The sequence below is a fragment of the Folsomia candida genome, unplaced genomic scaffold, assembly GCF_002217175.1.
Source record: "Folsomia candida strain VU population unplaced genomic scaffold, ASM221717v1 Fcan01_Sc001, whole genome shotgun sequence".
Classification (NCBI taxonomy): Eukaryota; Metazoa; Arthropoda; class Collembola; order Entomobryomorpha; family Isotomidae; genus Folsomia; species Folsomia candida.
Window position 1 is genome coordinate 8,049,601 of NW_019091193.1, and position 15,996 is coordinate 8,065,596.

General features: G+C 35.0%; 5 protein-coding genes and 2 long non-coding RNA genes across 8 annotated transcripts; 4 read left to right on the forward strand and 3 right to left on the reverse strand.

Annotated features, from left to right (window-relative positions):
• The first annotated feature begins 1,660 nt into the window (after positions 1-1,660).
• Positions 1,661-3,214, forward strand: LOC110841605 (retinal-binding protein). 2 transcript variants are annotated; one of them, XM_035846079.1, is made up of 5 exons: positions 1,661-2,110; positions 2,198-2,312; positions 2,413-2,566; positions 2,625-2,749; positions 2,829-3,214. In XM_035846079.1, the coding sequence occupies exons 2-5, from the start codon at positions 2,225-2,227 to the stop codon at positions 3,083-3,085; spliced, it is 624 nt and encodes a 207-aa protein (XP_035701972.1). In that variant the 5' UTR covers positions 1,661-2,110; positions 2,198-2,224; the 3' UTR covers positions 3,086-3,214. The 2 variants fall into 2 exon arrangements, with proteins under 2 accessions (XP_035701972.1, XP_021942986.1); XM_022087294.2 differs by having other exon boundaries at positions 1,662-2,312.
• On the reverse strand, positions 3,164-4,904 carry LOC110859054 (isoprenyl transferase). Its single transcript, XM_022107920.2, has 6 exons — positions 4,669-4,904; positions 4,527-4,583; positions 4,284-4,445; positions 4,057-4,205; positions 3,704-3,990; positions 3,164-3,600 (listed from the first exon to the last, which is right to left on the reverse strand). The coding sequence occupies exons 1-6, from the start codon at positions 4,761-4,763 to the stop codon at positions 3,409-3,411; spliced, it is 942 nt and encodes a 313-aa protein (XP_021963612.1). The 5' UTR covers positions 4,764-4,904; the 3' UTR covers positions 3,164-3,408.
• A 2,302-nt stretch (positions 4,905-7,206) lies between these two features.
• On the forward strand, positions 7,207-8,523 carry LOC110859065. Its single transcript, XR_002548818.2, has 2 exons — positions 7,207-7,470; positions 7,550-8,523. It is a non-coding gene; the product is annotated as an uncharacterized LOC110859065 (long non-coding RNA).
• An 811-nt stretch (positions 8,524-9,334) lies between these two features.
• Positions 9,335-11,160, forward strand: LOC110841616 (pickpocket protein 28). Its single transcript, XM_035855320.1, has 7 exons — positions 9,335-9,504; positions 9,581-9,781; positions 9,887-10,109; positions 10,184-10,332; positions 10,407-10,647; positions 10,726-10,860; positions 10,936-11,160. Exons 1-7 carry the CDS (start codon positions 9,335-9,337, stop codon positions 11,131-11,133), a joined length of 1,317 nt encoding a protein of 438 aa, XP_035711213.1. The 3' UTR covers positions 11,134-11,160.
• Positions 11,161-11,292: 132 nt separating this feature from the next.
• On the forward strand, positions 11,293-11,885 carry LOC118433815. Its single transcript, XR_004833591.1, has 3 exons — positions 11,293-11,364; positions 11,433-11,662; positions 11,727-11,885. It is a non-coding gene; the product is annotated as an uncharacterized LOC118433815 (long non-coding RNA).
• A 160-nt stretch (positions 11,886-12,045) lies between these two features.
• LOC110852264 (glutathione S-transferase 1) lies at positions 12,046-13,594 on the reverse strand. The gene is made up of 4 exons (XM_022100284.2): positions 13,354-13,594; positions 13,216-13,274; positions 12,852-13,111; positions 12,046-12,761 (listed from the first exon to the last, which is right to left on the reverse strand). Exons 1-4 carry the CDS (start codon positions 13,501-13,503, stop codon positions 12,523-12,525), a joined length of 708 nt encoding a protein of 235 aa, XP_021955976.1. The 5' UTR covers positions 13,504-13,594; the 3' UTR covers positions 12,046-12,522.
• Positions 13,595-14,005: 411 nt separating this feature from the next.
• LOC110863111 (DNA polymerase eta) lies at positions 14,006-15,569 on the reverse strand. Its single transcript, XM_022112349.2, has 2 exons — positions 15,320-15,569; positions 14,006-15,243 (listed from the first exon to the last, which is right to left on the reverse strand). The coding sequence occupies exons 1-2, from the start codon at positions 15,457-15,459 to the stop codon at positions 14,100-14,102; spliced, it is 1,284 nt and encodes a 427-aa protein (XP_021968041.1). The 5' UTR covers positions 15,460-15,569; the 3' UTR covers positions 14,006-14,099.
• Positions 15,570-15,996: the final 427 nt, after the last annotated feature.

The following is a 15,996-nucleotide window of genomic DNA, read 5'->3' on the forward strand; positions in this document are numbered from 1 at the left end:
AAGTTACATCATAAATATATGTATTGGTATATGTACATATTTATATTGGAGTCTCGTTAAAAAGCTTCAACATTCAACAGCACTAAATATTTGCAAGGAACGATAAATAGATTTCGTGAATAATATTCTAGCAGTTGAATTAGTGTCGAACAGGAATTATGCTAGAAAAAATTTAACTTGTGTACAAAGACTATCTGTAATCAATTACAAGTCAGAGAAACATTATTTTTGAATAGACTTTGCTCCAGTGAAATCCATATGCAAATTATATACACATGCATGCAAGTCAATCAAAGAAAGGATACCCAACGTGTGTAGTTTTACTTATGAGTAAAATTAATTAAATGAGAAATCACAACAAAAATAACAAATATGTGGAATGGATGGAAATGTCTTCGACTTTAAGATTTGTGATGAATAAATTTTGCTACTCGTATTACTCCAAAGGTAACCTGGACGTATATGGATGCAAATATTTACATGAATAGGTTGGTATCGTTAGGTTAATCGAATAACACTAATAAAACACCTCCAATTACTTCGGTGAAGTGATTGGGTGACTTCTGAAATCCTTCAGCCAAGGTCAAGTGACGCACGAGGTGAAGAAATTGTAACTTTGTGCATGTGCACGTAGGTACACAAATACATATTCACTGGTCTTACTATTAATTCTTGTCACTAATTAATTAGCATTCAAATGGGTTGCGACAACTTGATATTTTTGGTCTTATGTTTTATTTTATTTGCCATCCTTGTTGTGACAGATGCTTAATTTATTTATAATGTACAAGTATTTACGAATGCATGTATTCGTAGGCAGCATGATCATAATCGCTTATCTTCTTGCCAGGTTGGGGTAGATCATTTCTACCAAATGTTTCTTGATATTGGCTTATAATTTGAAAATTTTGTTTAACATATTCAGAAAGATTTTTAGTTTTTGAGTATTTATTCTCTTTGTATAAAATGAAATACGAAATATGAACCATATCAAAACTTAGATCCAGCCGGGATACAAACAAATATACCCAAGGATAAGTATGAGAAATCTGAACAATGTCACAAATTGCAATTACGACGATTCGGGTTCCATATTTCATTTTACTGACATATGTGGATATGCTAGATTTTCAAAACATTTTGTTAAGAACTTCAAAATTAAGCAAAATCAGAAAATTGTTCTCACTCTTAACCCTCCTCAATACCTATTCTCAACCAATGCTTATGAATACAAATGCAAATGCTACATTATATAATACAATTTGTATTCGAGTTACGTATGTCACTCCTTACTGAATATTACAAACAAACTTTTACCTGACCTTTGTAGTCATCTACTTAATTAATTTAACCAGTACGCATCAACAACTAAAATCGATCATCCAAACATACATGCGCTTATAAGCGAAATTTTCTTTTATCGTGTCTACACACAAGTTTAATATGCCTAAATATATATCCATGTCTTCATGTTAAGTTCTGAAACTCCTACAAGTTGTTATATTTTTCATTAACACGATATCATACAATAAAACCAGTTTTTTACATGTATGACCTGTAATATGAGACATTTGCCAAAAAAACACAATCAAGCTCAAAATTAAGTAGGTAGTTGAAAATTAGGTATAAAGTGAGCCGCTTTTTCGTTCCATGTTTTATTGAATACAACCCATATTAGCCAAGTTGATGCATGACGAATATCTTTCATGAACCATTAGTGATCACGAGTCAATAAGTTTTTGATTAATTATAAATTCACCAAGTTGTTTTTAAATAAGTGACCAACTCTTTATATTCATTTTGACTACCCTGAAATCTGCTCAGTGCATCTTTGGCCAACAAAGGACCGCAATAATTAGAAATGAATCTCCTCTGGATCACTACCTTCGCAGTGACAGCAGCCTATTTTGGGGGTGTCACGGCCACTGCGCCTCTGAAAGGCCAAGAACACACAAGGCTCACGTCTGAAAAGTAGGCAGCTCTGGACAAACTCAAGGCTCGAGTACTTGATAAAATTAAGGAGGATTATATTAAAAATGATCTCTACATTCTGAAATTCCTTGCTGCAAAAGATTTCAATGTGGATAAAGCGGAACTTTTATTGCTTAACGTGATACAAATATATCGTCAATCGTCATTATATTTTAATGAATTTTTACAAAATCTATGCAAATACTGTATTTTTACATATTTATAGCACATTGCATGGCGTGAGGAAAATAATATGCAAAACATTCTCAAAGAAAATTTCTCTGACTTGGAAAAGGATTTTCCCTACACAATCCAGGGCAAGGATAAAGAAGGCAGACCGTGTAAGCTACGAGCTGTTTTGACAATACTGCTAATGTACCAAAGCCATAATTAAGTATGAAAGTCAACACTAAGGAAAGTGTTATATTTTTGCACGCTCAGTATTGTTGATGGATTTTGGAAAATGGGATATCAACAAAGCTGCCCAGAAAGGGGAACTGGATCGCGTACTCCGCTATTTTGACCGTATGATGGAGGAGGCTGAAATGGAAGTTGCAAAGATGCAAAGTTCTGGAAAAAATGTTACTCAATGGACGTAAGCAATCCCCTTAACTTATAATCGTGCATAAAGTTTTGAAATTTGATCTGCATAGTTGGCTGGTAAACCAGGAGCGTACAGCCCATGTAAACCTCCCCAGTGCAAGGTTTTACTGGTACACGGCCAACGTACTGGAACAAAATCATCCCGCTATGGCATCGAAACTTTTTTTGCTAAATTGTAAGTATGGCGTTCATACTTTTACAAATACGCCGTGGTGACGATTATTTTTACGAGAGAATTGTATCGTTTATTCCAGCACCACCAGTGTTTAACGTCGTGATGAAATCTGTACGGCCAATTATGCCATCATTCTCGAACGACATTTTCCGGATGTATGGGGACGAGTCCGAGTGGAAGAACCAAGTGCTCGATTTGGTGGATGCGAGTCAGTTGCCCCCTTCCTACGGAGGAGTGAAGGGTCTCTCCAAAAACAATGCCAAAAATAATTTACTCGTAGGCACCTTCCAAAAGGAGGACGATGGAAGTTGGTGGTGGGCAAAAATATTCGGCTAATAAAATCAATGATCCGATCAATTATTGCATTAAGAGGGCAAATTAAATAATTCTTCAAGCTACTATATTTCAATTTTACTGTGTAAATGAATAATTTTATCATGAAATAAATTGTATGAGAATTGTAAACATGTTAGCTGGAATGATTTTTGTTTCGCAGAAACAAATTTAATTCAAGTAATTCTAATTATGTATCATAAGCTCGATCTTGCATGATATGAATATTTGCACATTTCAATTGATTTGAGAACAAATTATTAGTTTGAAATACAATTATTTACAGAAAGCCATGCATGAATAAGTGCAGTTTGATCTTAGCTTAATTAAATTGTTAATACATTTTTGAGTAGTTGTCGGTACCAAATAGTTGGAGAAGGAATTTTCGCATTTCGCCCGTGAGGAAAGTCACTACCGGCCTTTCCGTCAATAACTTTCCATTCAAGAGTGCGAGATTTCTCCAAGGTGAGGTCAGCGTATTGGACGTCAGTGAGATCAAGGTAGTTATTTGGTGGTAACTAAATAAATACAAATATTTGTTATCAAGAAAGATAACCTCGTAAACCATATTAATTCCAGACCATTTTTTTGGAATAAGCAATTGCAAACAAATAAGCGAACCTCTTTAGGGGTAACTTTCTTCCGATGGATCTGGTACATGAAGCATGCGTGTAAAAGTTGCCAAAATGTCAATTCTGGCCATGTCACGGGTGTAAAGTGAATGTAGGCATGTGAACTTTCCCACAACATGAAATCAGAAAGGCGTAAATCACCCCCAGTCCTGATAAGCATGTCGACGGGACGCACATCCATTAAATGTTGCGATTGGTCTACCAAGCAGGTATTTATTTGATTGTTATCAGTGTTCCTTTGGATAACGTTCATGCTGCGCAATATTCCTTCTCGACCTATTCCGATGCGTGTATGTAATGTCAGATTTTTGTCAGAATTTATGCTGTAAATTATTGTGTCACCTGTGTAAGCCACTGCAATATTCAACTTGTAAGGTTCAAAGTAACGCGTTTTTTTCATGATGTTAGCCATTCTGTGTTGAACTTTTGCTGGAAGAGTGTGTAAATTCCCAATAAATTGAATGCAAGTATCCATGTTACTACCATCTTCACTAAAATTGGTAAAAAAATCTGTTTTTGGTATCTTCGGATATTTGAACTAATCCTATACAGTTCTTTTAAATATTTACACATTCAAAAGTGATTTTCCCAATTCGTAAAACATCAAATCCATCAAATTTTCCACTTCTTCTTTGGTACGCTTAAAGTTTTCGGTGGAAAAAGCATACACCGTGAGCTCCTTGCAACCTAAGGCTTTTCCCCATGATTCAAGGTTGTGCAGTACGTTAGCTCTGTAAGAATTATATCGAATTAAGTATTTTGGGTAAAATTGATTTTTTGACAGCTATGTACTTAAGGTCCTCAATTATTACCCAGTTTGATGTCCCAAAAGTGTTTTCATCCCCATTGTTCTTGCATAGCGTCGATTTCTGTAAGATTTAGTTAGTCTCATTATAAACAATCGAGTACAATAGTACGACTTGAGAAAACGACTAATCCTAAGATGAAGCTCACCCATCCATAATTACTGCGATATGTTCCGGAATTTGTCCCATTTTAGCGATGGAGGACCCCAACAATTCCAAGACGGATAAATCTTGACTTTGCATGTTTCAGGATTATTTTATTCAACAGATATATGAATCCAAACTGTCTTGTAACAATCTAAAGTACGAATGACAAGGATATTTTGTGGCATTTTGATATAAATATGGTCTGTCCTACAAAGCTTAATAGATAAGTTCATCGTTCGTAGAACTCTAATTAGCTTTAATTAGACTTACGTCTTACGCTTACGCGTACGTAATGCTTACGTAGTGTATAATCCCTTATCCTCTAATCAATGCAAATACCAGGAAAAATAGGAAATTGGATTGTTTAGTTGTTTATGGTTATTGTATATACAGATTTTCCAAGAAATGGTTGTACGTTGCTAAAATTCCCATCATGCAAGTACTCGTATACCAAATAAAAAGTATTTATTATTCTTATAATTAAGTTATATACCATTCGGAACCTGACACTCATCATCCTCAATGGTCCTCTACCTTTGCATAACGGACATACGTATCTCCTAATTTTTATCGCATAAAAATCATTTTACATAGCAATCGGTTTCACAATAAACACGTATTGTATAATTAATTCGTAATTAAGCTTGAGACCGTACATCCTCTGTACCGTCTACGTCAATTTGCAAACATAGTCAGTGGAACCATGTGAGCTATTTTTTCATACAAATGCCCATTCCACGAAGCTAGATCTAAATCTTCATTTTTGTACTTTTAATAAACGATAGTTTATCCAGTGGGAAAGACATTAATAGTTTGAACTCCTCAGTTGAACTCCTCCGTGTAAATGGTCACAGACTACAGAATGAATTTGGTGGTGGGATTGGGCAAGTATGAAATGTAAACTTATGCAAAGTTTGGTTTTACATAACTGATGATTATGTAAAATCACAATTATGTAAAACGGTAGTTATGCAGTAGAAATTATATAAAGTAACCGAAAGTCCCTAAATGAATCACGTGGACAGTCCTACAATATCTCAAATAAGTAAATATATATACGTACTTGTTGAACAGGTCTTAACTTAGGTTTCCTGTTAGGTCTTTCCTGAAGAGAGTGGTTAAAACAAGAATTACGAACTTTGCAGAAATAGTAAAGTGGGAATATGTACATACATAAGTTCGTGAACACAATTCAATGCATCATAAAAATCTGCTTGTTGGGTGCTCATGCATATATAACGCTTGACTTTAAGAATCAGAGTGTAAGGACATATGTATGTAAATATGTATGTATTAGTAACTCCTAATCTCAATCTTTTCAGTTTTTGTAAATAAATTTGTGCATATCTTTTATTTAGTCTGTGCAGTCTCGTGCTGACTGAATATATGTAAGCATCTGTGCCTGTACCCTACTAGCACATTGCCAGTGCAGATTTTGTACCGATGTGCCCCATTTCTCGGTACCGATTGTGTAACGATTTCGTGCTGGCACAGGGAAATCGGTACCTTGCCGGCACAGTTTAGCTACAAATTTTGGGTACCGGGACTGTTCCGGCAAAACTGTACAAAAATGGTATCGGTACATATGTACGGTTCCACCTGTACCAAAACTGTGCCGGTAAGGTACCGATTTCCCTGTGCCAGCACGAAATCGTTACACAATCGGTACCGAGAAATGGGGCACATCGGCACAAAATCGGCACTGGCAACATGTACCGGAACCGCACAGGTTGTGCTGGTAGGGTAATGAGAATATTTATAATTGTGTAGGTCTCCAGCTTCTCTATGCTGTCGGTCTTATTGGTCACTTCCTGTTATAGTAATTTTGCGGTTTCGGTCGATATGAAGACGTTTCATTCACCAATTTATTTGTTATTTATTTCTCGCTTATTGCCACTTTGGAAGTAGTCGTCTTATTTTCAATTAATATATCTAATTGTTGTACTAATTGTTGTAATTAACTCATCATTGCTGATTAATAGAGAGAATTACTACACAATGTACACGGAGGTCGTGAAATTAGATACTTATAGCCTTATTTTTTTCGTTTAAGCTAATATTCCTTGTGTACATGAAGATGCAAATATATGTAGATCTACATTAATTTTTTTTTAAATGTTGATTACTATCATTATTGCCCATCACCGAATTTTGTAATCCATGGATTACAAAATGTACTGCAGTACATTAATACTCAAATTATATAATTTACATGAATTTCCTAGGGCAAGAATTTCTTTGTATGAATACATAACCTGATTTCTAATTGGTATATCGCTAAATTAGAAGTATCGCCCACGAACGTAATACCACAATCATTAACCGCAGTCATGTGCGACACTAACCAAAAATATTTGAGTTCTACCATAGCCAATGGAAACTAATTAACTCATTATACCTAAACTGTCCTAATTTTTCAGGATTTTGACAAATGATGTTAACCGCACGGGACATTTAATATTACAATTATTTCCTTCGGAAACTGTGGTCTTACGTATTTAAACGTATGTCTGGTTTAGTGACACTATTGCTGGCGTTGTTCATGCGTAGGTTGTCGCGTTATCCTAAAATTCACCATTCCATTAAGAATTTGACTGCTCCGAGCTCAAGTCCGTGTAGAAACATTATCAAATTTGCTGTCTCAAAGTAAAAAAAATGTTTTATCTAAATTCAAACGTCCTAATCATTTTTGTACATATTATAACAGCTAATTTCATACTGCACTCTCGAGCTAGTCATCACTCGTACTCATTTCACTTGAAACATTATAGAGTCAAAAGTCCTGGAGAATGTGATCAGAGCGGTAAAAATATATCTTTTGTAAAAATTCATTAAGTTTTCCTTTCCGAAATTGAAGAATACAGATGTTACTAAAAATATAGCTCACCATTCCCACCACGTGGACCTTGGTAGCAATGGGGGTTGCGAGACACTCAATTTACAAGGGGACCGGTGCGTAGAAATTCTAAGAAGTGATTGCAGATATGAATTTTACTCTGGGGATCAATGTCGTGGAAATATTATTTCTCCCAATCGTGGCGATTTTGTGGGATCCGTGATGGTCAAAACATGTCATCCATCAGCCTTGTCATCTGACGACAATGGGTTCAGACTAGGCTGGAGAGGAAAGAAGAAAAATGGCAAATTTTGGCCATTTCCGCATCATATAAATTCCATACAAAAAGAACATCGTAAAAACCATCACCATGATAAGGAGGAGTCGCTCTGGTATTGGAATAGATAACTCAAGGAAGAGTTCGCGTGACTTAAACTGTTGAATTGGCATATATTTTATTGACAACCGGTATTTTAAAATGTAAATATCTATATACGTGCATACTACACAAATGTTTTATTTTGCGTTGCTTTAGTTTATGACGGTTTACAATAAAATACAAAATATCAATAATTGACATTAGATAATTCATTGGTGTCTTTTATCCAACCTCAGGCTTTTTAAAATATTTTTGAAATTATTTCTGAAGCCAGGAAATGTTTAACAAAAAATATTGAGTTTGATATTATAGTTTATGGCTTATAATTATGACTGCAATTCTAAGATTATGAGATTTGCAGACCTTCTTCGGCTTCCTAAAGTCCTTGAGTTAATATGAATAGTCGGGTTTTTCAAAGCTGAAGGTTTCTAAAATTCTAACAGGCATTAGTTCATTTATTATTCATTTCAACCTAACGGTGGAAAGTTGGAAAATTTTGGGGTACGAGTGAACCAGACTGACTTGATTTTTAAACACCAAAAGAAAGGTAAACCGCAAATGGAATACTTTTTACTTCTGGAATTGTGTATTTCATACAATAAATACGTATAATTTAAGCTGGAGCCATACTCACCACACACAAACTCACACAGATCGTACAAAAATCAATTGGCATACATAAATTGTGTAACATTTACCTGGTTCTTGGTGTTTGTTCTTTGCCAAATATGCATGCTCGAGGTGTACTAAAGAAGTGAAACCTGAACTTGAGACTATCTACCTGAACATTGCTAGCTACATAATGACAGACAGGGATTATTAATAAATTTACCTTCTGATTTTATATGTATTTAGTTTCCTTTGAGGTTTCATAAAAGGATTCCGAATTTTTAAGTTAAATAAACTAGTGGTTTTTAGACAGCAAAGAATTTTCAAAATTTTTGGAAATTTAGTGCTTGGGTAGTTTATAACTACTAATATTAATAGATATATACATAATTAGTAATTACATAATAAATAGTTACATAATAATAATTACATACCAAATAGTTGCATAATACTGTACATAAGTACATGGCTACATAATAATAATAAATAATAAAATACATATGTAATTAATAGAGATATGTACACAATTACGGTGAAGTCCGATTGCAATTCACAAAAGTTGTCATGAACCCAACCAGGTGATACTGGACAAGGGACGAATAATATCGAATATAAATGTCTCCTCGAAACCTTTCTGGATTTATCTGCTTGCGGTTTAGACTTTTGATTGGATTTTTCGTGGCCATTTTTAGGTTCTTCTGTCGTCATTGTCTGCTGCGGAAGTGTCATCGGTGGGTAGATTTTCATGCCCTAGTTGCCTCTCTACTTTAGTTGAGAATAAATATTGCATTAATCGGCTGTCGTTTTTTTCCACTGGACAAGTTTTGCACATTAATTGAAAAAATGTTTACCATATTAAATTCCAAGCTCAACAATCCTGACCTCAATCAAGAAACGGATGGCATACTTCTGAAAGATTTAGGCTGGTGGGAACCGACCTCAGAATATTGTATGGATAGCAGTTTGCATGGGTTACGATTTATTGGTCAGCCAAACAGGCATTTTGTGGAAAGGTTTAACAAATTTACATACGTCAATTAACTGGATTCATTTTCACTTCACTGTCAGAGGTTTTTTCTTAATTTGCAGAGTCTTTTGGTGCATAGCATTCTTAATCTCTGTCGCTGTTGCGGTGATCTTAATAGTTGAAATCTGGGAAAAATATCGAGTAACTCCAGTAATTACTGTGTTTCAACACAAGGAGACCAGAATTAATCTCATGCCGTTTCCTGGAGTCACTATTTGCAATACAAACAATGTCTTGAAATCCATGGCAGAGGAGCATGAAAAGTTAGTCAAAACATTTGCATGTAATTGCATATTTACATAATGTAACGAATAATGTATGGTATATTTATTTCTTTCGGGATCAACAATTATGCGTGTATTTTGCAGGCGAGTAATTGAAAACCCGACAGACTTGGTTGCAAACCATGATCTTTATTTATTGAATCACATTTGTCAATCCACCGTAACCTTCACTGATTCATTCAATCTTTCTCTGGATCGTGGGGCCGTGCGAGGTGACCTCATGGACCAAGTAGTCAAATTTAAAACGAGTCGGAATATCTCATTCGGTTCAAACTCTGGGAGAGATGTTGCTCATTTGTTGAGTGATGTAAGTTGAGATTTAACTAAATATATTGAGTGTTTGTTATATCATAAGTTTAGGTAAAGCCATTTGCTAAATAGGTTGCCCAAAAATGTGACAGTATGATTCTGCTCTGCATGTGGGGAGGCGAAGTGAGAACATGTAGCGATCTTTTTGACGAAATTGAGACTGATTTCGGCTACTGTTGCGTCTTTAATATGGTTCCGATGTCATTGTTGATGAATTTAAGGTAATCTCTTCATGGGCAAACTTTAGACGATTAGATTGAATTTCTATGAACATCATTGTCTAATGTTTTCGAAGAAATGATTCACGGGACAATCAAGAACGAATTGACGAATGGGATTCACTAGACTTGGATACGGACAACATTATTCTCGACGAAGATGGTGTTTTTGAGAGCAATTATAGAGAAAAATTTGGCACACGGCCGAAATACCCTTATCGGCAAAGCCGTCCTGGAAAGACTACCGGACTCTCGGTTTTATTGGACCCTGATGAAGAGGGTTATTTCTGCACGAATACTGATTCGGTCGGATTTATGGTAAACTTATTTACTTAACTGTGAATTTTGTGGATATTTAAAAGATGCAAATATAGGAAAATATGCTAATATTGTTAGGCATTGGCTCACCTTCCCTTCGATTTTCCGAACGTGGCTGACAAAGGAGTCCCGATTAAACCGAATACGGAAACATACCTGAAAATCGAACCTGATATAGTTACGGCTGGAAGCGAAATTCAAGGATTCCCACTGGTAATAAGGAAGGACTATTATTTACATATTTAAAAATGCAAGGCATATTAAATAGGAGAGTATTGATATCTTTAGGAAAAACGAAATTGTTACTTTGGACATGAATACTCTCTCAAATATTTCAAATACTACACAGTATCGAACTGCGAAAATGAATGCATTGCAAACTTGACATACAATGAATGTGAATGCATCCGGTACTACATGCCGAGTAAGAAATTGTTTTTTCATATTCTTCACACATTCTTGATTATGTATTATGTATGCGCATGACAAAAATGCATCTGCGTTTATAGGGAGTGAGGCTCAGCCTGTTTGCGGAGTTCAGAAGTACAATTGTTCTGAAAGGATTCTGAGTACGATAAATGCTTAATTTATGATCGCTAATAACATCGTAGATTGTCTAATTGGTGAATCGTAACGTATCGCAGGGAAACTTTTGCAAGAGGGTCTGCAAGACAAATGCAACATGTGCCGCCCTACGTGCACAGATATCGAATTTAGGTTTCAAAATTATAAGTACTAAAGGTCATTCATAAAACAAAAATAAATCGATTTATAAACTAATTTAGGATGACTACAAGTTTTATGCCAATCCGGGAAGACATTCCTCTTTGGGAGTACACTAACAAAACCAATGCCTCATGGTCAGTTTTTGTAGAAGAAATTTAAACAATGCAATTTAATTTTAACGATTTTTTCAGGGTAAATAAAAATGTATCAATCCTTCACGTTCATTACTTAACGGACTCCACATACCCAAAACAAAGAAAAGAGTTGTACGGATTTATCGACTTGCTTTGTAAGGCGCATTATCGAGTTGCAAAAATAATCTGTTGCAAATATTTATTTTGTACACAATTTAGCAAATACTGGTGGACTTCTCGGGCTATGTATGGGGTTTAGTGTTCTCAGCATCTTGGAGATAATTTACTTTGTCACTCTCCGCCTTTACTGCCAGTCACGGTCAGGAAGAAGAATGGGACACAGAATGACCGAAGGAGCAAAGCAATCGTGGTGGAGATTGTCACAAGTTTGCAATTGTGACACATCAAGTGATGTAACAATGTTCAATTTCCGCGAAGGAAATCATGTCAACCAGTTTACCGATCGTAATGGATATGAAAATGATATACTCCAATCTGTAAAGGTTGTTAAACCAAATCATTTGAGAATTATTGAAAGTAATGTAAAAGGCAGTTTTATTTGGTAAGTAATTTGGAATTTCTAATGGTTGACATTCTTTGCAAAACTTTGACATGCCGTCCAAAGTCTATTTAGATTTTACTTTAATATATGTGTACCAAGTTTTATATGCTAAAATTTTAAATAATTATGTACACTTTCTCGTACAATTAAGTATCCCAGTGCAGCTTAAAAAAGTGTACATGTGTGTGTAACTAAATAAAATAGTCTGTTGCTATATTTATGAAGCTGATGGAAGTCATACAAATAAAAAATCGTATCATTGTTTGTAGATTCGAAAATTTGATAAAGTTCTTCATTTTTGCGGTATTTTCATACAATTATTAAATTTCAATATTTTCCACTAAACTTTTCCAATCAAATAAATATATCAATATTGCAAACAATACGGAAACACAGTATGGAATTTCTAAACATTTTAATTATTAATTATGCATAGTTTTATTCCACATCAATTTAGGCAGCAGGTTTCGTGGGGTGTAACGGATGCTTCAATTGCGACATGTCCCTCGGATTTTTAACGTAATGATGAATCCCATCAATGCATTCGCTAGCAAATTGCCAAAGTTGAGGAGCTGCCGTTTGGAAATGTTGGTACCATTTGGCAACTTCCGGATACGGGCTAAAGTCAAACTTCATCACATCAAGCACCACGGTGGCCATAATCAAGGGAGGATCAGCAATGGTTAAATGCTCTGCACAAACCAAATTACTCTTATGTAATGTTAATCACCATTTATAATTCATATAATTAAGTAAGCAATGCCTAACAACATATAATTCACCTCCTGCAACAAATGGTGTTCCTTGTCGGCTAAGAAATTGGTCCAAAATTTTCACGGCATGTTTTAACTTTACGAGATTGTCCTCAGTTTGCTCGTAGAGATAATCAAAGGGAAGAATTATGTAATCATAGACTCTTTTTTGATACGTGGACAGATGAAATGCCAGCCGGTGATTTACGACAGCTCTGGCTTTTGCATCTTTAGGGTAAAAGGTGTCATCCTTACAATACTTGTCAGCGAGGTATTGGACAATGGCGACACTGGGGAATATAAACAAATTGGGCAAGTTTTATATCATATGTGTGCATCTATATATTAGGAAAAAATGAGTATACAAGTATTTAATAAGATTACAATTCCTGACCTTTCTCCAAGGATAAATCCATTGTCGTCGATAACAGGAATTTCTCCTTGTGGATACATCTAAATTTAAATATAATAGCATGATGTGAAATTGATCAGGGCAACCCCAACAAAAAATTACTATGTAATTTAGATGCACCTCTAAAAACTTTGGAGAGAAATGTTCTCCTGCTTCGAAACAAACGGGTTTCACGATGTAAGGAATTTTTAGAAACTCCAACACCATTTGCACCGCACGGCCAGGAGGGCTGTCGACACAAGTGTAAAGCAAAATTGGATTTTTTTCCATATTTCCAACTCCTTACTAAAACTCCAAAGGTGGCAATGAAAAGATGTCGTGTTCGCTGTTGCTATCCAGTGAATACTACTGAAAATGTAACTTGGAAAAATGTTTTTACTGGTGAATGCACATATCTAGGTCTGAAACACGAGTTCATGAAGCAGACTCAATATAAAAAACAGGTTTCATGTTCTGGAGATGATTGAATATTGGATTCCTACTTGTATGATAAAAATCATTATGATTGCATATGTACATACAATACAATAAGCCTGGTATTTCTTTTCTATTTAGTTTGGCACTTAGTTTAGCAGACACTAGTTTGTTAAATAACCAAAAAATCATTTGCCCTGGGTTTGGCTTGAAGATGTCAATTGAATCGGAAATCTAACCACTTAACATACGTGCACGACGATGTATAATGTATTAACTAATTAAAGCAAACAAATGATAAAATAAAATTTGAAGAAAGGGATAAATCAAATCAAATTCTTTCCCTTCGCAAACAAAATTTTATTTTCTACGAAGTTTTATTATTTTCAGTTTGAAACATTTATAATTCTGTACTTGTTTATGTAAAGAATAATTTATGGAGAAAGCACATGTTACTGGTAAATTAAGGTTGGAGTAAATTGTAATTTTATCTTTTCCACTTTACCAAACCAACCAAGTGCACTTATCTTGAAAATCTTGAATGCCATTTGAGTCAAAGGCCTGTATTGACTGAATAATTCGTAAGGAACTCGAAACTCCAGTTCATTGTATCTGGAGTCATCATCCGGGTCCTCGACATCAATAAATACTTGAATTTCTTCTCCGGTTCTATTATGTCTTCGGAAATCTTCTTCAATTTTGTCACAAAGTTCTTCAAACAAGTCATAAAATGCACGCTTCATGCGGCCCGAGTACTGAATTTGTAGTGATGGACGGCCGAAATTAGATTTTCCAGCAGACACATGTTTGGTCATTAATTTTTCGACAACGTCCTCATCACAATGTCCTCGACAAAGATTGTGAACGGATTCTGCCTCAGCTTCAGTGATGCCCAAGTGGAACATTAGTTCCGACACGTTTGACTGTTGCAATCTTGCTATGGTCATTTCTGGGTCATCATTGTTAATATTTTCTATGATGCGTCCACCCAAATCACCACCAAAACCTTTGAGTTGTTGAATAAAGTTTGTACCAGAATTCCGTCCGAATCCAGCCTTATTCATTATAGTTAAACCGTTTGGTTTATGTAGAGCGCAGGCGAACTTGGCTTGAATTTTATTTACGGCAACAGCACCGCTGGAGTAGAATCCAGTGTCCTTAAGTATTTCGGGTCTAAATTGGTCAATGATGTATATGCCGTAAAGGTAACGAGACTCCTTCGTATTATCAAAAACCATGCGAAGCTTTTTCCTAAAAACCTGGGATTGTTTTAGTTCTCCAAAGCATTTTGATTTTAGGCAGAAAGTGGTCCCAATTGGGATGGAATCTAGGATTTTAGTCAGACCGAAATAAAATTCATCACTTGGGGAATGATAGATTTCCATAATTTCAGCCCAGCCACGTGCAAGTCGGAGGGCTACAATTGCATCTAAAACGTCCCATGAGGCGTGACGTAATTTGCGACTTTCAGGTTTGTTGTACTGCGTGCCTTTCCTAATAATGAGCAAATTTGAGCATATTTCTTGAGCTTCATCCACCGTATTTTCTCTTGTAATTGAGTATTCATTCTTTGCCAATGGTGAAACTGACACAATTCTGTAAATAGAAAATGATGAATATTCCTTGTTATATTTTTCCTTCATTCAGACCCCTTAAAATTGTGAGAATTTACCTATTCGAAGTAGGATCTGCTAAGATAGTCGGTCTGTTAAAATATATTGTTTTTCCCCGTTTTCCATATCTATCGTCTAGGTAAATCTGGACCTCAAATGAGTCCATGTCGATGAAACCACACGCAGTATCCGCGGACATTGTTTGAACGAAAGGACTAATTATCGAAGTACTTTATTGATTGAAAGAAAATCTCAGAATAATAAATATATTTCTACGTATTGCATTTTATACTGGTGAAAAAATATTTATGTATCAGTAATCACAGTAAAAATTAAATTGTATGCATGATAAGTATGTACATACATACATACATATAGTACATACATTTTCATCGTTTGTTAAGGAAAACGTTTGGCCATCAAAATTAACCTTATCAGTGAAATTACTATCAGTTAATTGAATTCAATGCCAATCAGTTCCATCCAACAACGATACACCTTTTTATGCGTATTTAAAAATAAAAAATATACAGATTCCAGAAGCATTAATATTTATCAATTATTATTTATTTATTATACGTTTGTCAATTATTTATTTCTCAAGTACAGCCCAATGAGTAATGCATATTGTATTTATCTATTTACTTTAAAACGCTTTATTTGACAATCATTCCCCCTTGAGAATATTCAAATATCAAATATTCCACTCGTTCTATTTATATGTAACACAAGATAT